This window comes from Psammomys obesus, unplaced genomic scaffold (genome assembly GCF_907164565.1).
Source record: "Psammomys obesus unplaced genomic scaffold, mPsaObe1.curated_primary_1811, whole genome shotgun sequence".
Lineage (NCBI taxonomy): Eukaryota > Metazoa > Chordata > Mammalia > Rodentia > Muridae > Psammomys > Psammomys obesus.
In genome coordinates, this window is record NW_026596091.1 from 3,234,640 (window position 1) to 3,254,371 (window position 19,732).

At 49.9% G+C, this 19,732-nt stretch overlaps 1 protein-coding gene across 2 annotated transcripts in view; it reads right to left on the reverse strand.

The window, feature by feature from the left end:
- The window catches only part of Chst11 (carbohydrate sulfotransferase 11), a 206,017-nt gene that overhangs the window by 89,932 nt on the left and 96,353 nt on the right, over positions 1-19,732 (reverse strand). For both annotated transcript variants that reach the window (XM_055627933.1, XM_055627932.1), the window contains exon 2: positions 10,846-10,931. In XM_055627933.1, the coding sequence (XP_055483908.1) occupies positions 10,846-10,931 (86 nt within the window). The remainder of the gene's footprint in view (positions 1-10,845; positions 10,932-19,732) is intronic.

The window sequence follows — 19,732 nt, forward strand, 5'->3', positions numbered from 1 at the left end:
GTGGGTGGGTGCACACAGGTGTGGCTGTTTGTGTGTGTGTGCACACAAGTGTGGCTGTTTGTGTGTGCATGTGGAGGCCGTTGGTGCTTTCAGGTACCTTCTCTGCTGTTGTCTGCCTTATTTATTTATTTGCTCACTTATTTATTTTGAGACAGGATTCCCGGGAGCCTGAAGCTCACAGAGCCCGTGAGACTATGGTCAGTGAGCTGTAGGGGCCCTCCTGTGCCCATCTCCCCAGGGCTGGGATTACAATGCAGGGCACCCCAAACACCAGGCCAAATACCAGCTTTTTTTTTTCCTTAAGTTGTGTGCTGGGAATCTGAATTCAAGTCGCACCAAGCACTAACTAACCAAGCCATCTCCCAGACCCTGTTTGTCACTGACAGGTTACAGGGTCTCGTGCAGCCTAGGCTGGCCTCCAATTCAGTAAGGAGAACTGAGTCTCTGATCCCTTAGCTTTCACATCACAAGTTCTGGGATCACAATTCTGTGCCACCACTCTTGGGATCAAACCCAGGGCTTTGTGCACTTTCTGGATGAGTTAATTCCACCCCCCTCTCCTCCCATTCCCTCAGCTGGCATCTGTGCTGGGCTATAGAGCCAGTACTTTCACCAACAGAAACCCAGTGAGTCTACTACTAACTAGTGCCTCGGATCGTCTCTGAATGGGCAGCTCGAGGCCTGCCCCACCCCTGCCTGCCTGTGCTGGCTCTAGCTGGCCTGTGCCTCCTGCTAATTAGGGGAAGGGCCCACTGCCGGCTGCATTCCTCTTCGAGAACCACTACTTGGTGGGGCTTCAGCACGTGGATGAGAGATGGCCACCAAACCACCTCCACTGAGATCTGAAGAACCAGTTCAGTGACTGAAATAGACCCCTGCGGGCAAGGAGCACCAGCGTGAGGTGAAGTTACTTACACACAGTTGCTATGTCTAGGCTGGGAAGGCTCAAAAAAGGAACATCTGAAAACAGCTGCCCAACGTTTTTATTTTTGTACTTTAAGAAATGAAGAAGAATGTTCCAAACCCATAGAAGCGCTAGCTTCCTGCAACGCGCCTGAGTCAGACACGTTGGCTTGGGAGTGCTTGGCCTGGCTCACAAAGAGCCTGTGTGAGTCTGTGGGAGAGCCGGCCAAGCCAGGAAGGGGACTGTAGTCACAGGCAAAGGATGCACTCACTGCTCCCATTCCCCCAAATCCACCCATCAGGACCTAGGGGAGATTTAAGAATAAAAGCATTAAGGTTAAGAAAAAATACTGGCTGATAAACTTGGCTGTTTGTCATCATGTCATTGTTCGGGGGACTTCATATAAATCAGCTCATTTCATTTTGTAACAACCTAAAGATCTAGAAGCCTTCAGTATCCCCATTTTAGAGATTAAGAAACTGGGGCACAGGGAGAGTAGGAGTGCCCTAAGTTCCCATAGGGTATCTGGCTTTAAGAACCCTGAGTCTTAACTGTTGGGTGACAGCATTGTTAGCGGACATTAAGTAAGTTGTTCCTAGTTTCCAGATGAGGAAATCAAAGCCCCAAAAATACCGAGTTTCTCCTATAAGGTGGCCCTGGCAGTCAGTGGAAGGGCAGAACCTGAACTCATGACTTAGGGCTCCCAGTTCTACCTCCTTCATTTCCACTGTGCTTCTGGAGAGCTGATGTATCACAGGGTGGGAAGGGGGAGGCTGCCACACCAGGTACCAGCCCTCTGTAGTCTGTGCTCCAGGCTGGAGTGGAAAGGGACCCTTTTTCCCTGAACCCCACAGTCCTGGCTAATTTTATGTCAACTTCACTCAAGCTAGATTCATCAGAGAAGAGGGAAATGCTTCTCTAAGATCCAGCTATCAGCAAGACTGTAGGACATTCTTTTAATTTGTGATTGGAGGAGGGCCCAGCCCATTGTGGGTGGTTTTGTTCCAGGCCTGGTGGCTCTTGGGTTCTTTAGGAAAGCAAGCTGAACAAACCATGAGGAGCAAGCCAGGAAGCAGCACCCATCTATGGCCTCTGCCTCAGCTCCTGCCTCAGGTTCCTGCCCTGCCTGAGTTCCGTCCTGACTTCCTCTGGTGATGAACTGTGATGTGGAAGCATATGCTGAACAAATCCTTTCTCTGTCAAGATTTTTTGGTTGTGGTGCCTCTTCACAGCAATAGTAACCCTAACTGTGACACCCAGGAGCGCCTCCACGGTGATACCTGCCTGTCTCTGGCTCTGGGGAGTGAAGTCATGTTGAACTCACAGGAGAAAGTTGCGGTTTCAACCTCAATATGTCATGTTAGGTTTTTGAATGTGAAACGCCCTGCAACAGACTCCTGCGTTTGAGCACTTGGACCCGAGATGATGGTACCATGTGGGGAAGAGGGTCTGTGGAAGCTTCAGGAGGGCCTAGTCAGAGAAAGTGAGTGGTTTGCTAGAAGACAGGTCTGGGGGGGGGGGGGCACAGCCTGGCACAGTTTCCTGCCAAACTACCCTTGCTTTCTGTCTGACACTAAGAGACCAAAAGATTAAAAATTAGCAGCTCTTATTAATTAAGGCCTGAGCTAGGTGGGTGGAGAAGTCCAGTAATGCCCTGAGGGGAAGGACCGCCTTACTGCATTCTTTCTCCACCCACTAGAGATACAGTTGCTAAGAAACTGGCCCATCCCCCTAGGGAGGGACACCAGGTCATTATGGTCTGGGGAACTTCCTATAGCCAATCAATTCAAAATGTAGCATTTTGACCAATAGATGCTTGCCAGGCAGGAATCGCCCCTGCCTTGGGCATGCTGGAATGGACCAGAATCTTTAAATCACCCAATTAACCTGGGCACGGGGCGCTAAAGCAGTGGAGGGTGTGGGCCCAAGCTGCAGCTTGTAATGATTTACAATAAAAAGAACCTCATGTATTTACAGCGGAGTCTGTTTATTCCTGGTCTTTTGGGGTTCGTGAACTGGGCAGAACAACACCCACATGTAGTAAGCCAGCGGCAACTCCAGCCAGCGGCAACTCCAGCCAGCGGCAACTCCAGCCGCCTTGCCTTTGGTGCCATGGCAGGCTGTGTCTCTTGAATCATTCGTAGAGTAAGTGAGAAAGGTAAGTAATCCAGTCTCTGCCTGTGCCTGGTTCCCAGGCTCCCAGGCCATAGTCCCAACCCTCTAGAGGGCTCCTTACCTAAAGAACAGCGACACACCAGGAAGCAGTGGTGGTGAGGGTCACTTTAATGGCCACATTGTCCAATGTGGTCGCCGGAGGCTGAACAAGGCCAGACATGTCTCCAACCCCATACTCCAGGCAGTGTATGGGAACGAGAGCAATGCCAGTAGAAATGATATTTTGAGTGCGCTGGGTTGGGTAAAATTCCTTATTAAAACTCATTTCACCTGTTCACCTTGTCCCTCTCAGTGGCTAGCAGAAACTTTCCAGAGGAAGGAATGAGGGAAGGAACACTTCCCAGAGGAGGGCCCTCCTGAACGAACAACAGCGATAACAGAACAACAAGCAGCAGTCTGCCACACGCCTAGAACTAATTTTGAAAAAGCCAAAACCTTTGCTTTTTCTTGTTTTAATTCCTGTTTAACAATCGAAGTCTCTACTGTTGAAAAATGCTTAGCCATTTGCCTGAGATCTACAGTGACAAGCATGTGTCCTCGGAGGAGGAGACCCCACCCCCACTCCCTCCCCCCTCCAATCCCCTCCTACCCCTCCTCCCTGCAGAGGAGCGCCCACAGGGCTTGACAACAATCCAGGCTCTGGCACACTTCTCTCCATCTGACAAGGTCATATTCCAATTGGCTGAGAAGCTGCTTGAGTTTGTGCAATTTACAGAAAAAAAAAATCAAATTATGAAGAGGCCTCTCCTAATTGAGGGTAATTCGGGAAACAACTTTCGGTAAATGGCAGCTTGTCCAGCTGTGTTACCATTTGGCAATTGCTGAGGTCATTCTGTCACCCACTTCTTCTCCCACTGGAAATGTGCAGGATTCTGTTCGCACAGAACCGACACAGAAAAAAAACCCATCAGTTCCAAGCACTTCCTCTTCATATTTCCATGTATTGAGTCAAAGAGGGGGCACTCCTGAATTTTCTGTGTCTGGAACAGAGCAGCAGCCATAGTTAGCCATGAGCTCACAGGCTAACTCACCACCCCCAAAGAGAGGGGCTTAACTCCCCCATCCCCAAGGTGCTCAGAGAATTATGAAGGAGCTTGTGGCAGACATAAGCACAGGAGCCTTTCAAACCATGCGACTGTGTCCAATCAGTGTCTAGAACCCGTGTGCAGAGGACACATCTGTACACACGCTGCCCATGTACACGGAGACACTCACAGCCTTGTGAGTGAATATACCTAGCTCACACAGAGCCTGAGATACGACATAAAAAACAGACTGTGTTCTCAGTAAGTAGAGATGCTGGCTCTTAGCTTGACTCCTAACTTTGTCCTGACAACCAATAATCAACTAAGTTTGACCTTGATGGTGCCCTCAGAGCCAGCAAGCCCCTGAGATTTCCCTGTCTGTGCACCCTGAGTTCTGGGATTCCAGGTGTGCACTGACATGCCCTACCTTTGGTGTGAGTACTGGCAGCAGAACCCAGAGCCCCCTGCTTTGATGAAAGCGCCTAACTGAATGGGCCATTTCTTTACTCAACCTTTGGTACTTGATGTCTGTGACTCTCACAAACTTGTAGCTTCCTAATTCTCTCAGATGAGGAAGCGCAGGTCTGGGGACGATGGGTAATGGCCCCAGGTCATAAACCTGGGTTAGACCTCTCACTTCCTTCAAGAATCCAGTCCTCTCCTATGACCTGAATTGCATCTCACTCTGGGTCTCCACCTGTCCTAGCTTGATTGGAAATCTGACCAGGGTAGCTTTCTGCTCAAGTTTAATGGAGCTGCTAGCGATGGCCAAAAATAAAAATAATTAAAAAAAAAGGGCAGCCCACTGTCCTGGGCTTCCAGGGATCCTCGCTGGCCTAATGTCATTTGCCATGAATAATGCAGCACTCCAGAGAGTGCTATAAGTAGGGGCAGGTTAATGTAATGTTTCATCTTTGCCAGCCAGCTGCCGTTCTGCTGGGCCAACTATCGGTAACAGTCCTGCAGAAGGAGCCAGTCTTCAACTAAATCAATCCCACTTTGGCTAGTAGACAGCTGTTGGGTCAAAGCAAGATAATGAGGCAGGCTGCTCACTTACCAGGTGGTTGGTAATGAAGGGATCAATGCAGCAGGGTTAGGGCTGAACAACAGCTGCCCTTTCTGGCCTTCCCCTGGTGGGTATCACTCCCTACATTCTTCCCAAACAACTGTGGAAGCAGACAGCCTTCGCACTTCTCGATTATTTGGAAGGTGCAACTGATCCCTGCGGCCTGACCTGGAGCCGTAGGTTCTTCCCCTCTTCTCACAGGAGAGACTCGGGTATCCTTTCGGGGGGACTTTGTTCCTTTCTGTTATCTGGGGTGCAGCTTCTGGGGTGGCTGCAGAAAGCAGAGACCCTCCTATCCTGAAGAAAACACTGCCTTCATAGGGAAAGACTTCAGATCTGAGAGAATCACTAAAACAAGGCATATAATGGCTTGTGTTATACAAAATGTGTCTGCAAGAGACAGCTCTGAAGGGCCCTTCAGCCCAGTGCTTCTGAACTCTGAAGTCCAGAACGATACTCTCAGAAGCCTTGGGACATAGTGGCACACTGGCAAAGGCCTACACTGGATAAAATAAGCCACTAGGGGAAAGGCCTAGGCTCTGGGCACTTCTTCACGTCTCTAAGTGAATCTCATGTGTGACCAGAGTTCAGAGCCACTGGTTAAACACAATACTATCAACTTGACAGACAGTGGTGTTGAGCCCAAAAGTTGGGGGCTCTTGCTTTAGAGAAGCCATACCATTTGAGAAGCAGCTGAGTCAGAGGTACAGATGCTTCCTGAGGTGAGCTTCTCCGGGAACCTGCTGTCCACCTACCTTGACTACCACTCTCTCTAGATGAGGAATACTATCCAGTCTGCTCCACTTTCCCTTCCTACCAGGCCCCAGCACCTCCTGACTCCAGGCCATTCTCCTTCCCTAAATGTGAATGGTGGCCCCCACCCTGCGGTTTGTTCTTGTCATCTGCAATTGCTGTTCTCTCCAACATCTTACGCATCTTCAAAGGCCTGACTCAGGGGCTACCTCCTTCTCCTGGAATCCCCACTGTGCACAGGATGGGGGCGGGGTGCTCTTACAATACATCGCTCTTCCTTTTCATGCTGTGAGAGTATTTTCCAGCTGTCTCTCTTCTCTTCGTTTATTCTTTAAGAACCTGTGGAGCCAGCAAGATGCTACCCAGGACAGAGTAAGAAATGTATCCACCAGCTCGCTCCAGGCCTGGACTATGGCAGCTTCCATCAATTGGACAGACACCTCGAAGGAGCGAGAACCACTGTCCAACAGAAGAGATCTTGGAGAGGACTTCTGCTTAACCTAGCTCCAGCCAGGACAAAGCCTTGCTCCCAGCCGGAGACAGACTCTGACAGGAAGAAAACTGCCAGCTGCCACTGCTCACAGGGCATCTACTGCGTGCTCCACACCGCTCCGTGGCCTCTGCTCCTGCCACTGACAGCTTTCTACCTCCGCCCCAGGAGCCAAGCCCAGAGTGGGCCCATGCCTCACCTGACATGAGGAAACAGATCCTTCTGGAGGCTCTTTTCTACCTGGAGGAGAGGAAGTGCTAAGACCCCTTCCTGCTACAGGCTGGGCAGATGAGAAAGACCCAGTTCTGTCATTAGTAGTATGTGACCTTGGCATGCTCTTCAACCTCTCAGAAACTCAGTTACCTTCAGAGAAAATCGAGTTATCAGAGAGCTTCATCTGGGGGTGTGGGTTGTAAAGGTTCAGTGAAGGGTTGGGTGTGGCTCACTGGTAGGAAAAAATGGCTGCTCAGTATGCGTGGGGGCCTTAGGTTTCATCTCCAACAGGACAACAGCAAGATCAATGATACGAGTTTAGAAACCATCCAGAATAGTCACAGACGTGTAATCACATGGTTAGTGAACAGTAACTCTCTCCTTTCTTCTTCCTTTTTCCTCCCCCTTCTCCCCTTCCTTTTTTCACTCCATCCTTAATCCTGTGTCACCCTAGAGGAGACAAAAGTTCACGTTAGCTTAAGAGATTGTCCCATAACCGAGGTGGTGGGACCTCAGAGCTTCAGCCAAATTCACATTTAGGATCACGTTACCTTCTCTTCCTCTATCAGAGTTCACCAAGAACACTACCAGATCCCTGAACACCAGGCCCCAGGGACCCCACGAAGCCCTGTGCAAACCCGGCTGTGCCACTTGCAAGTTCATGGGCAGTACTGAGCCATGCATCCTTCCCCTCAGAATACTTTAATAACAGGGCAGACACACGCTAAAGAAAGCTGTAGCCGGGCAGGACCAACCTCGTGAATGACACTGCGAAGACTTCAGGGAACCCGTAAGGGGCCAAGGAGGTGGGAAGACAGGAGGACAAGCTGTCTCAGCCTTGCTGACATTCAGGGACAATTACACCCTCTCACCCAGCCGAGAGTGGCACCCTGCCTTGTGGGTCGGCGCTGAGCCGGGGCGGCCTGCAGATGGCTCGGCCCACAAGCATGTGGTTGGCAACTCCTGAACTTTTGGTGACTCGGCGCCAGCTGATCTGATCAGCAATTATGTTTTATTTTGGGGCCAGGGAGACAGCAGAGAACCAGGAAAATTATAAGACATTACAGTGCTATTTTGCTAAGAATATCAGCTGCAAATTTTTGGGTTTTTTTTTTTCTTTCTTTTTTTCTTAACCAATTGTCCTTTGAATAGTTTGGGGTTTTCAGCGCACTAAAATAAGAAAGGCCTGGATGCTGACGGCAGAATAAGCCAACTGTCCCAGCACTGGTTTGGGTCTTTACCCAATGAAAACCTTGTTGGTTATACAGCTGCTTGGGGGAGGAGGTTGTTCCCACGGAGGGGGTTTCCATGGTAATAGTAACTAGTAGCAGTCACTAGTAACTGTGAGTACAGTTGACCCAGATTGGTAGGAGGGGTCCCTTCTGTAGTTGGATCCTCACTGCTTCCTACTAGCTACCTTGAATAAATCATGTACAATTATTATCTTCAGTACTTTATCCATAAATGGGGAACTATCGAGTCCAGAGCTCACCATGCAGGTCCAGTGAGATGAATCCAAGATCCAGAAAGCACCTGGATTAGGGTATGTGTCTAAGGTAACTAAGTTGGTGCCCTCTTGCCATAGGCTAAGTTTCCTGTCATATAAAACAGTCTCTGTTTTTACCACCCTATATTAAGCCCAGATCGACAACTAGCAAAACAAAACAAAACAAGCTGCAAACACCATTTCTGGGAGCAGTTCTGTTAGCGAGAGCAAAGAGTTTGCTGCCTGCCTCGGTGGCCAGATCCTTCCAGCTCCGCTTAGCTGGTAGGAAAACACGAGAATGTGCATGGGGAGCACAGGCCAGTGTAAACCCTGCGATGACTCAGGACGGTGGCGCTGTCAGTGCTCCTCAAAGTGTTTGTCCCCTTCTTTTCACCCAGCAGCCCACCACTAACCAGAGTTGCTTCCCCCCAAACAAGCCCTCCTTAAGGCTGTGTGGGAAGGGGACATAACTGCCACCTGTAAAGGAAGCTAGAGTCAGGAAAAAAATCTCTAGACTACACCCCCAGAAAACATCTCTTAAAACAATGTTTGGCCGAATAAGCTGGAGACAATGTGCCCAGGACATCCCTGAGGACAGTGACTCACCTACCAACGCCCTACCCTGGGATGCCAGCCTTCCCAAGGTTTAGTCCGGGCTAACTGTGCCTCCCACTAGCACAACACTCACGACCACTGTGAGGAAGGGGTGACACTAGATGGGATGGTCACCTCTCCTCTGACTGGTCTGCCAAGACACTCTACAGGGCCCTGCACAGCCAGCAGCCAGCATGGAAGGTCACTGTATGGCCTCTTGAACCCAGTCATTAGTATCAGCCCCAGCGTATTATATAAGTGGGATAGCAGCCTCAGAGGAGTCATGTAGCCTGTTCAAAGCCACATAGCTAGAAAACGATGTTACCAGACTTTGACACCAAGTCTGTCATGAAAGCTGAGGAAAGTGACAGATCACAGAGTTATCCTCCTGGCATGCCACAGGGATGTTCAGATAGGAAACTAGTACCTAGTGAGGAGTGAGGACTTGTCACGGCTTCCAGCTTGCACAGCTAGATACGTGGGAAGTGGGAACCTGAACCTTTCACTCTTCCAAAGCTCACAGATATTTGGAGACCCTGATATCAAGCAGGCCCAGTGTTGGGCAGCGGACAGACCTGGTAGGCAAGCTGTGCTCCGTGGGCTTTCTGGCCAGAGGGTCAGCTGTGAGAGAAGTGACCCTAACCACACATGCTGTGCCGTTCAGCAACACGAGGAGTTCACAGAGACAGGAGCTGGTTTCTGACAAAGTAGCCTGGGTGGCTCTCAATAGAACGTACCAGAAATCCTATGTGTGGCCAAAGCCTGATTTGATCACCTCATGAAAATGGCAGAGTAGACAGACTAGGAAGCCTATACTCACAATGGCTAGGTCACTGGGGCGCAAAGGAATCCCAAGTATCAGCTCCCCATTGATTGTCTGCAAAGGCCAGCAGAGGAAGCCTCAGAAGACATTGGGTTTGCAGTCACCTGTTTGCTCTGTCTAAGTCACACCTAGAACCCCAAGAGAGAGAAGTTGCATCCCTGAACAGGCTCTAGTCCTCCCCCTCCCCCAAGAAGGAGGCACAGGTGATAGGCTAGAGAAAGTTGAACAAAGAGGTTCTTAGGTTCATGCCTTTACAATGACTCTAAGAATTGTCCTTGCTGAGATGCAAGCATCATTATCTTCTCCCACCAGGTACCGCAGTCCACGGAAATACGAGACTGAGAACTGAGCAGAGGACAGAGCCCGAGATCATGACCAAGCCATCACTCTACAACATGAACTCATTTCTCGGCAGTTGTGCCAAGTCAGTTGGCGGTGGCTTAGTGGCTCAGTCACCAGCAACAATCAACTAATGAACATTCCGGCAGAAGGACCGGCCCAAGGCTCTCCACACGAGGACTCACATGACCCGAGGCTATTGCTATGGTGACCAGCTCCCGACAGATCCTCACCTCCAGCTTTCTGTTCTCCTCAGCACCACTGACGCTATGCTTGCCACCTTGTTAAACTAATGAGCCAGAAAGACAGTGACAGCCACTTTACCCCGCACCCCGACCCCGGGGTCTTCTGCAGTGAGGTGCAGCGTGCAGGCCATCACTGGCTCTTGGTAATCCCAGGTGGAGTTTATCCAAGAGCATGCCAGCTGGGGCTGCACGACCTTGCTGGCTCTTGAACTTCAAAGTCCCATTGCTAAGATCTAGAGCAACATGACCTCAGAGAACCAAACCCTGGGAAGGTCAAACATGCACAAATCCCCAGCACTTCTCTGAACTGCTTTCCCTGCAGCTTCCAAAATGTTCCTACCCGAGACAAGAAGTGGGTTATATTTGGGGTCTCCCCCACCCCAGATGTTTAGAGTATTGGTACATACATAATGAGGTATGTTGGGAGAGGACCCAAGTCCAAGCGTGAGATTCACTTATATTGTATTTTACATACAGAGAACCTGAGATAAATAACTTGAACAGTATTTCGGTGTATCTGCATTTTGCCTGCATATGTGACCTGTCGCATAAGGTCAGGTATGGAATTTTCCACTTGTGGTGCCATGTTGCTGCTCAAAGGGGCTAGGTCTGGGGGTGATTCGGATTAAGGATGCGGAACACGGAGGCAATCAGCAAAGGCAGAATGTCAGGCGGTGGAGGGCACTTCGAGTCCCCAGAACACACTGTGAGCACCGCAGTCCTGGGTCCTACCTGGATGGGGTTGTAGAGCTCCTGCAGGGGACTTCGTGATCCCTTCCGACAGCAGATGTCCACACCGAAGGGGTTCCTCCGCATGACTGAGAAGAGAAAGTGAAGCTCGTCAGAAAACAGCTTCAAAGGTTCGAAGAGAAGGCATCTGGGAGGGAGGAAGAAGCAAGCAGGGTGCAAAGGAAGAAAAACTAGCTTCTGGCAAAGAGTCCACTGTCCTCCCTGGCTGCAACAGCCCTGCTCCATTCTGCCCCCAACATTCAGATATCCACACCCCGGTGTTGCCGAACCCACTAAAAAGTCTCTTCATCGCACACAGGTAAAAAAGACAGTTGCTCAAAGCTCACTGAAATGCAGCCCCTTCCAGACGCCGTCAGAGTGCTCTGGGAAACAAGTGTGACTGCCGAGTCTCACACCACCTAGCAACAGGGCTGTGGTCTGAGGACTGAGTAATTAGGTGACACAGTTACACACCCTGAGAAGGCTGTTGTTCACAGAGGCCTGGTGATGAGGCTGTTGAGGCAGGACACAGAAGACTGTCACTGTGAGCCTAGGTCCTAGCTCGCTGTCACTGTGATAAATGCCAGAACCAAGAACGACTTAGAAAGGAAAGGGTTCATTTCACTTTAACAGCTTACAGAGATGTAGAATCGGGAAGGGACACTTCTGACTCTGTTCCTCATGCCTCACTCAGCTCCTTTCTGAGACCACCCAGGACCAGCTGCTCTGCTCAGGGGTGGCCCCGTCCACACACAGTAAGCTGGGCCCTCTGCTGTCAATTGGCAATCTACATGCCCTATCTGCATGCCAGTCTGATGGAAGCAACTTCTCAATCGAGGTTTCCTTGTTCTGGGTATGATGGGGTGACAATGAAGACTAGCCATGACAGCATCTTCACAGGAAGAAACACATTTCAGAGTAATGATAAAAACCAGTGAAGGAAATACAAACCAGCAGCACGGCTACACACATGGTCTGACGTCACATCCTGTACTTGATTGGGTGCACTATGTTTTAGGGAACTGTGGTGCTGGCAGCGTGTGCGCTTACAGCAGTGACACGAAAGACCCAGGCTCATCCTGCTGTGGCAGCTCTGTGATGTGGCAAAGGTGTCACTATGCTTGCAGCTTTCACTTCCATCCTGGTCTCACAGGGTTCTGTTCTGCCTGTCCCTAGCATGCAGTGTGCAGGCAAGACCTTCAGACGACACCTCCTCCTCCAGGGCCCCGCAACCTGGGCATCTGAAAACGGGGTGAATCATTTCCAAGGTAAGTCAAGGCCACTCTCCCCAGTCTCTCCTGTGTCTTCCACAGTTTGCATTTTTGCTACATTATCAACTGGAGGTGGAAAGGATGACAGTCTGTGGTTCTAGAACTCTTTCTTTCATTTTTCCCATCCACAAAACACCCTGCATCCACACACTAACACTAACTACACCCAGAAGAGAGGAGAGAGGAAAAGAGAGAAGGAAGGAAGGAAGGAAGGAGACAAGGGGGGCAGGTGGGGTGGGAGAAGAACAGATGAAATGGGCCTTGTGCAAACATCAACAGCCCATCAGGGAGCATCACTGCAGCCAGGATTAAGGGAACAAGAAGAGCACAGCCTCCCAGAGGGGAGTCGAGGGGACACGCTGGTGTGTGGTCGTGGCCACGCGCACACTCCCTCACTCCCTGCACAGACAGGCTGGGCTTGAATGTGCCTCTAGCCACGTGCCAGCTGTGTGCCCTTAGGCATCACCCATCGCCTCTCTGTTTCCTTGCCTGTATAAGAGAGCTGAAAGAGAGTCTCTCTGGGTTGCTTGCGAAGACTGAATGAGTTACAATGCAGCCTCCTTAATGCCTGGCCAGCAGCCAAGGCAGAGGTTCCTGAAGCCATTCTACATAACACACTAGATTTGCGAATAGCCATCTATGATCAGTGTTGCCTGACTGATGCTGGAAAGATGGAAAGACTCTCCCTGAACCAGTGAGTGGGCTGAGAGTGACTTGGCCACTCTTCAGCCAAGATAAAAGACTGAGAGGGCTGGGGGAAGGGCTGCTGTCCAGATGTCAGCCTGAGCTCAGAGGTGAAGACACCGGGCTTGGAAGATGGTTCACTTGGCAAGGTGATGACCATGGAAGCCTGAGGCCCGACTTTAGATCCTGAACCCATATTAAATACAGGTGCAGTGGCATATGTCCATAGCTGGGTACCCCCTGGCCCTGGGGAAGAAGACGTGAGACCCCTGACAATCACTGGCCAGCTCCCCTTCCTGAAGTGCTGAGCTCCAGACTGACTGAGACCTGGCCTCAAAAAATAAGGTGTCACCTGATAGAACACACTAGACGTCAGTCTCTGGCCTCTACACATGCTCATACATGCATATGCACGTATATACATACATACATGCACACACAAGTACATAAACATGTGCACTCACTCACACACACATGAACCACCTCCCCTCCACACACACACACAACCACTCCCCTTCATGTGTACACACATGAACACACACACAAGCATGAAGATTAATCTTCATAAGCAGCAGGTGAACCAACCCTCTCCCTTGACTTTACCCTTTGATCCTTGAAGAGACCCTAAAGGAAAGCATCATTCTGGGGAGAAGAGGCCATGTGTCCTGGCCCCTTTTCCTCACCTTCCTAGCTGGAGGAGTGCTGGCAAGCATTTTCGGGAAAGGACAAGTGGCACTTAGCTCTGTGTCATCATTTGGGTGAGATAACAAGAGACAGAAGAGCAAGAGTGGCAATGGCGCATGCCAGCAAGTTCCATTTATACACAGGAATCTGGCGCTCACAGCATCTTCCGGTGTTAGGGAATATGCTTCCTTTGTTGTTTTGGTTTAATGGCTTAACAAAAACAGGCAGTAGGCAGGGTTTGACCCTGAGGCTGGAGTTTGGGGATCCCTGCCCTGGAGCCTGGGGCCCCAAAACAAGCTCTGCACAGATCCTATAAGCCCAGTGGCCTTCCCATGGGAGGAGGGATCTTTGAGCAGAAGTCAACCCATAAAAGCCATTAGAATTTGATGAGGCTGTCCAGAGGGGGGAAAACAAAAACACTGGTTCTTTGTTCCTCCACGGCTGCCCAGGAAAGTGAGGGAGAATTCTTTGTGTTTTTCTTTAATTTATTACTTCATTTTTCATTTCCACCCAAAAGGAGGGAACTGCTGAGGGCACGCAGGTCCTTCTGTGCAGTGGCGTAGCAGTGCCTGGAGTGGAGAGAACTTCCATAAAATGTCTGAAACTACAGCCATGCTGTGCAGGACTGAAGTCCCCCCACGGCAGCAGACAAGCTCACCGGGACCCGCCACACTGAACACCCCACCACGGAATCATTAGGAGCCAGCTTTTACAGGAGGCAGTATTATTTAATTGGTTTATTTTTCTAAAACAAGGTCTTTAAGGAGCTGGGATGGTGTGAGGCCTGCAGCTCAGGTCCTTTACCTGTGACTTCATGGCGGCCATGTGAACTGACTTTGGCACCCCAGGCTACAAAAGCCAAAGAGGCCTGTGTGCTCTTTCTAAGTGTGACAACAAGCCTGGCCTGTGTAGAAGGCCTGTGAGTGTCGGAACACGAAGTCCTTCAGGGCATCACAGTGCTCCAAATGTTTCACAACTTAGATTTTTGGATTTCAGACTTTGGGGCTCAGTGAGTAATGGCACCTGCCACCGAGCCTGACGATGGGAGTTTGATGCCTGGGACTCCACACAGCAGAAGGAGAAGACCAACTCCTGCAATCTGTCCTTTGATCATGCACACATGATCATACATGCACACATACACACACACGCACACACACATTTAATTTGTCAATTTATCAATTTTCAAGAGACTGATAGAATGACCAGCTGACAGTCTACACAAATATCCGAATGGATCCCACCCTCCTAAGCAGTTCCCATGCACGTAAGTCCTCACAAAACCCACATCTGTACCAGCCCGTCAACAATGAAAACGTCCCAGGAACCTGTGTCTGCGAGCTTACAGCTCAGCATGAAGAATCTTTGGTGCTTTGAATCTATCTTGTTCAGAGTCTGAGGGGTCTTAAACTCCACCTTGCCACGCTTGCTGGTTCTCAGAGAATAAAAGAGGGCCAATGATTGGACAGAATGGCCTGAGGAGCAGGCCAGGGCGGCACAGTCCATCCTGAGCTCATCCAGGCCCCACAGCAGCTGTCACTGCCCCTCTGTGAATCCACCATGGGACGTTCTGAGTACAGATGTATGACACGAGCAAAAGTGAAACCAGAAGCCAAGCTCTCAGGGGATTTAATGAAACGTGCTGATTCTGCAGTCGCATGTTAGAGAACAAGAACAAAGTCAGTGAGGCTGCTAGCAGACCCCGCTCCTTCGAGATGGCTACCTTAGCCTTCTCAGTCAACAGAGCTGAGACAGGACAAGGGAGGCAAGAGCAGGGTTAGGGACCTGAGTTTGCTCCCCAGAACCTACATGAAAGTGCCAGGCTTGCTGGTGCACTCCTGTAATCAGCACAGGGGAGGGGGGACGGTGATCCAGAGACCAGGCTCATTGGCCAGACAACCCGACCTAAGGAGTGACCTCCAGGCAGTCAGAGGCCTTGTCTCAAAGGGTGCAGACAGGGCTCTGAGGGTGACACCCGAGGCTGTCCTCTGGCTTCCATGCACACCTGCGCAAGTCACGTGTGTGTGTACACAGGCACACACACAAACACAAACACATGCAGGAGTTAGGGAAAGACCGGAAGCAAACAACAAAAGCATCTAGAAAAATTAATAGGAGAGAGCACACTCTCCATACTGTGGTATATACCCAGTAGACTCCATAGCTGTCTAGCAAACATGAACCCCGTGCTTACATGGACCCCATTATCTCCCCTCCTCAGGCTGCACAGATTTGGGGGAAATTCTACTCTCTTACAGTCAGTCCCATATCTGTGTCCTTTAGTATTTAAGCTCATAAAGCAAAGACTCCTTCCCAACACCCTGAAGGAGCTGCTGAATACAGCTCTCAGCTGCTGAAGGTCAAGATATAAATCTAAGAATTCAGTTACTATTCCTAGCATCACGGGAAAGACAAGCAATAGCATTCATCTCAGAACCAGCGAGTTCATTGAGCAGGAAGCCTTCCCAAGGGGCTCCAGCACCCAGCGTGGAAGAACAGACTGGCTCATTCAGAAGTTCACTGCCAGAGAAAGAATGGCCACTGACTGGATTCAGCAAAACCAACGGCTCCTGCAATCACCTCTCCCCGTCCTGAAGGTTCTGGTCCCTCTGCAGTAAAATGACCCAGTGGGGAGCTGCACCTACTTGCAAAAGCACAAAGAAAGCACTCATTAAAGCCTTCAATCGAGCTCATGGGGACAAGGAGGCCCCTGAGAGGCCGCTGGTGAAATGACTTTCCTGTAGCACAGGGTGTGCAGGGCTGAGAGAAAGTCTCTTTAGAGTAGTGTGTGATGGCACCTAACTGCTGGGGTGTGCCATGGGAGGACGTTTGTAGCCGCCTGAGTCTTCTCTACAGAAAGCTAGTGGGACTTCTGGGAGGTGGTTCAGCCATGGGGACAGAGCCTTTAAGAAGAGGACATAATAATGCATGAAAATGACATTATACTCCAGGAGGACACACAAAATGTACAATCCATGAAACAGGAAGCAGGTATTCTGCAGGCTCCTATCTGCCAGCACCTTCCTTGATCTTAAACTTGGAAGAAATACATTTCTGTTGTTTAGATGCCACGGAGTCTATGGTTGGTGGTTATGGAAGCCAGAATGGGCTAGGAAGGAATGAGGAGGCATGGAGAAAGGGATCCAGGAGCTGTGGCTAGAACCAGGGCCTCTCAGGTTCTAATGGGGACAGTCAAGTGGCTCTCTAGAACAGATCCTTAGAACAGGCTGGGCCCGTCCACTCTCTCCTCAGCACCTCACTGTTGTGAGCCTGAAAGATGAACCAAGGATCAGACAGGTGGGGCTGGTCATGGGTGGAAATACGTGTGACTTGGGCAGCCAGTGACTTGAGTCCTGTCGTCACCTGGGAGAGCCACGCTCAGACTAAGCCCAGCCCTGATCATAAGACGTCAGGCCCGTGGGACTGTCACCCACAGAATGGTTTCAAAAGGTCACTCCAAAATAGCCTAAAATACCAAGCTTTCAACTTAAAACCAAGGATGGTTTCAAAAGTATTGGAGACTGTATCTGTGCAAAAGAAGTAAATCTACAGCCATAGAAAGGGGATCTGTGTCTGCCCAAAGCCAGGCCTAGGGACCAGGAGTGACAGCAGACAGACATGGATTTCTTTTTAGCATGAGGGAGAACTTAACCTGGGCTGTGGGGTGGGAGGGCCTGAGCAGTTCTATCAGCAAGGCCCAGTTCATAGACCGCTACACTTAAAGCGAGTGTAATTTATGCGTAAATTCAAAGCTCAGGAGGACTATCTCCAAAAAGAAGCACGGCAATGTCCTCAGGATAAGCCTGGAGCATTAACATTTTCCAAGATTTTTGACTGATTTGAGAAGATCCACCTAGCAATACCAACAAGTGAGCTTTAACCAAACAGTATTTTTGTCCTGGAAAACATTTCTAAATTTGAACTATCGGGTTTATATTATTTAGATATTGCCCTTCTTATTCAGGGAACTGAAGTATCAAAAGGGACTTTAAAATTTAAACACAACTTAAATTATTAAAAGCAAGCTAAAACATTTCTTAAAGGCTAAATATTAATCAAAGGTCATCCTAGATGTCAGCTGAGTTTACTGAGATTCTTAGAGGTAGGCTGTGAAATCTGGGACTTCAGTTTTCTTTATAAGCCTTTTCGGTACACAACTGGCAGCCTGTGCTAAAGCAGTGCCAGGGCTTGGCTACTTTAGGCCAACCATAAAGCAGCCCGCATCCCAAACTGAACCGTAAGTTATCTCCGAAGCTCCACAGTGGTAGAATTTTATACTTGAGAAACTCAAAGCTCTATGGAAAAGTGGTTCAAAGAGCCGGAGCTGGCAGCCGACCTAGAAAAGCCCCTATAAATTCACTTTATATCCCCTCTGATGAGATGAAGCAGACAGCACCACAACACACATCTCGCATCCACCATGCCGAAGTCTCCGAGCCTCGAGCAGTTAGGTTTGCAGTTACTGCCTTGACTGCCGGGGAATTCACCCCACCCTGCAGTTTCCTGGAAGGCCTGTGAATATATTTTGCAGGCTGCAGATAACGCGCCAGCATACTTTCTTCCTGGTGTCTGGTGCTCCAAGTTTGACTTTCCAACTTGGACACGTTGATGTCTGCCTCTGGGGTTCCCCCACGCTTGCAGACAAACGGCTCTTGGCAATGACAAGTCATCTGGGTCACCTTTGCTGAAGCTACTGAAGCTGGGCCATTAGCTCCAAACCTGTTGGCTCCCTGTGTTCGGCCTTGCACAGTTGGCTGGACAGGGCAGGCTGCATCTGCCAGCTAGTCTCTTGCTGGAAGCAACCGCCTTTCCTGCCACATGGCCCCTGTGAGCATCAGAGGAACTGTCACCTTTGTTTTCCTCAAGACCACTTTGGGGGACACTGAGGGCCCCCCAGCCTTTTTTCTTCTCCTTTGTCTCAGGGTACCCTATCCTGGAAGGCAGGAAACATGGTTGCTGTGGATGGAAGTGTGCCCTACGCCGAATTCATATTACAGAACCTCGAACTGTAGCTTTATTGGGAAATAGGTTTTTGCTAATGTAATTATAGTTACATAGAGACGAGGTCATATTAGATGAGGGTGTGCCTTAAGTCACATAACTGGTGCCTAATGAGAGGAGAAGAGGGCAGACACACACACAGGGAGAGAGCCGTGAGAAGACAGCCAAAGGCGCGGGAAGGGTGACCAGACAACTTACACCTTGACTTTGCATGTCAGCTTTCCAGGATGTGGGAGAACACGCTTCCGCTTCTTTGAGCCATCCAGTTGTGCTCATTCGTTACAGAAGCCTAGCACACTAACATGAGTACACAGACAGGTAGCTCCTCCCTAAGGTTGCAGTGAGTCCTAAGCAAGGCATCCCATGCAGACGTGGGGAGCACGGCCCTGCTGGAGACGAGCGGGCAGCCGCAGACGCTCAGAGATCTGCTGGATGGCGGGCCTGCCTCTCCTCTGAAAAGGCAGCTGAACAATCCCGGCAGAAGGATGACACTCAAGCCACAAGATCAGAATGTGAAAAGGGAGACAGCAGTGGCCTGGCTTGTAGTTTCCTTTCTGTGTGTCTAAGTGAGTCAAGGATGGGAATTAGCTCTTGAATCACTCACTTATCTGATGTATTTCTGGCATAGAGGCCAAGACAGAGAACACCGCTTAAAAAATACGGCCACATGTGCCACCGCACTGGGGCCAGGAGGGTGTTTAAACCCTTGAAATCTGCCAGCTTCCCTCCAGGAGATGATACCAAGGGAAAGATATTACCAAAAAGAAGCAAAGTGGGGGTAGAAATCCTTACTGCAGGAGCTGGGAGATAGATCAACTGGCAAAACGCTTGTGGAACAAAAATGAGACTCTGAATTTGATACCCAAAGCCTGCACTAAAAAGTCAGGCTCAGTATATCTGCTTGCAATCCCAGTATGGGAGAAGGAGACGGGCAGACTCCTGGGCTGGCGGGGGGAGCCTCTCCTGCCTGCCAACTCCGGGCCAGGTCAGAGACGCTGTTTGAAAATAAAGAAAAAATTGGAAGTGGGTGGTCGCGGCGGTGCATGTCTTCATTCCACCACTCGGGAGGCAGAGGCAGGTTCATCTCTGTGAGCCCAAGGCCAGCCTGGCCTACATAGAGAGTTCCAGGCTAGCCAAGGCTTCCTGGTCAGACCCTGCCTCAGAAGATAGATACATAGATAGACACACACACACAGATACATACATACATACATACATACATACATACATACATACATACATACATACAT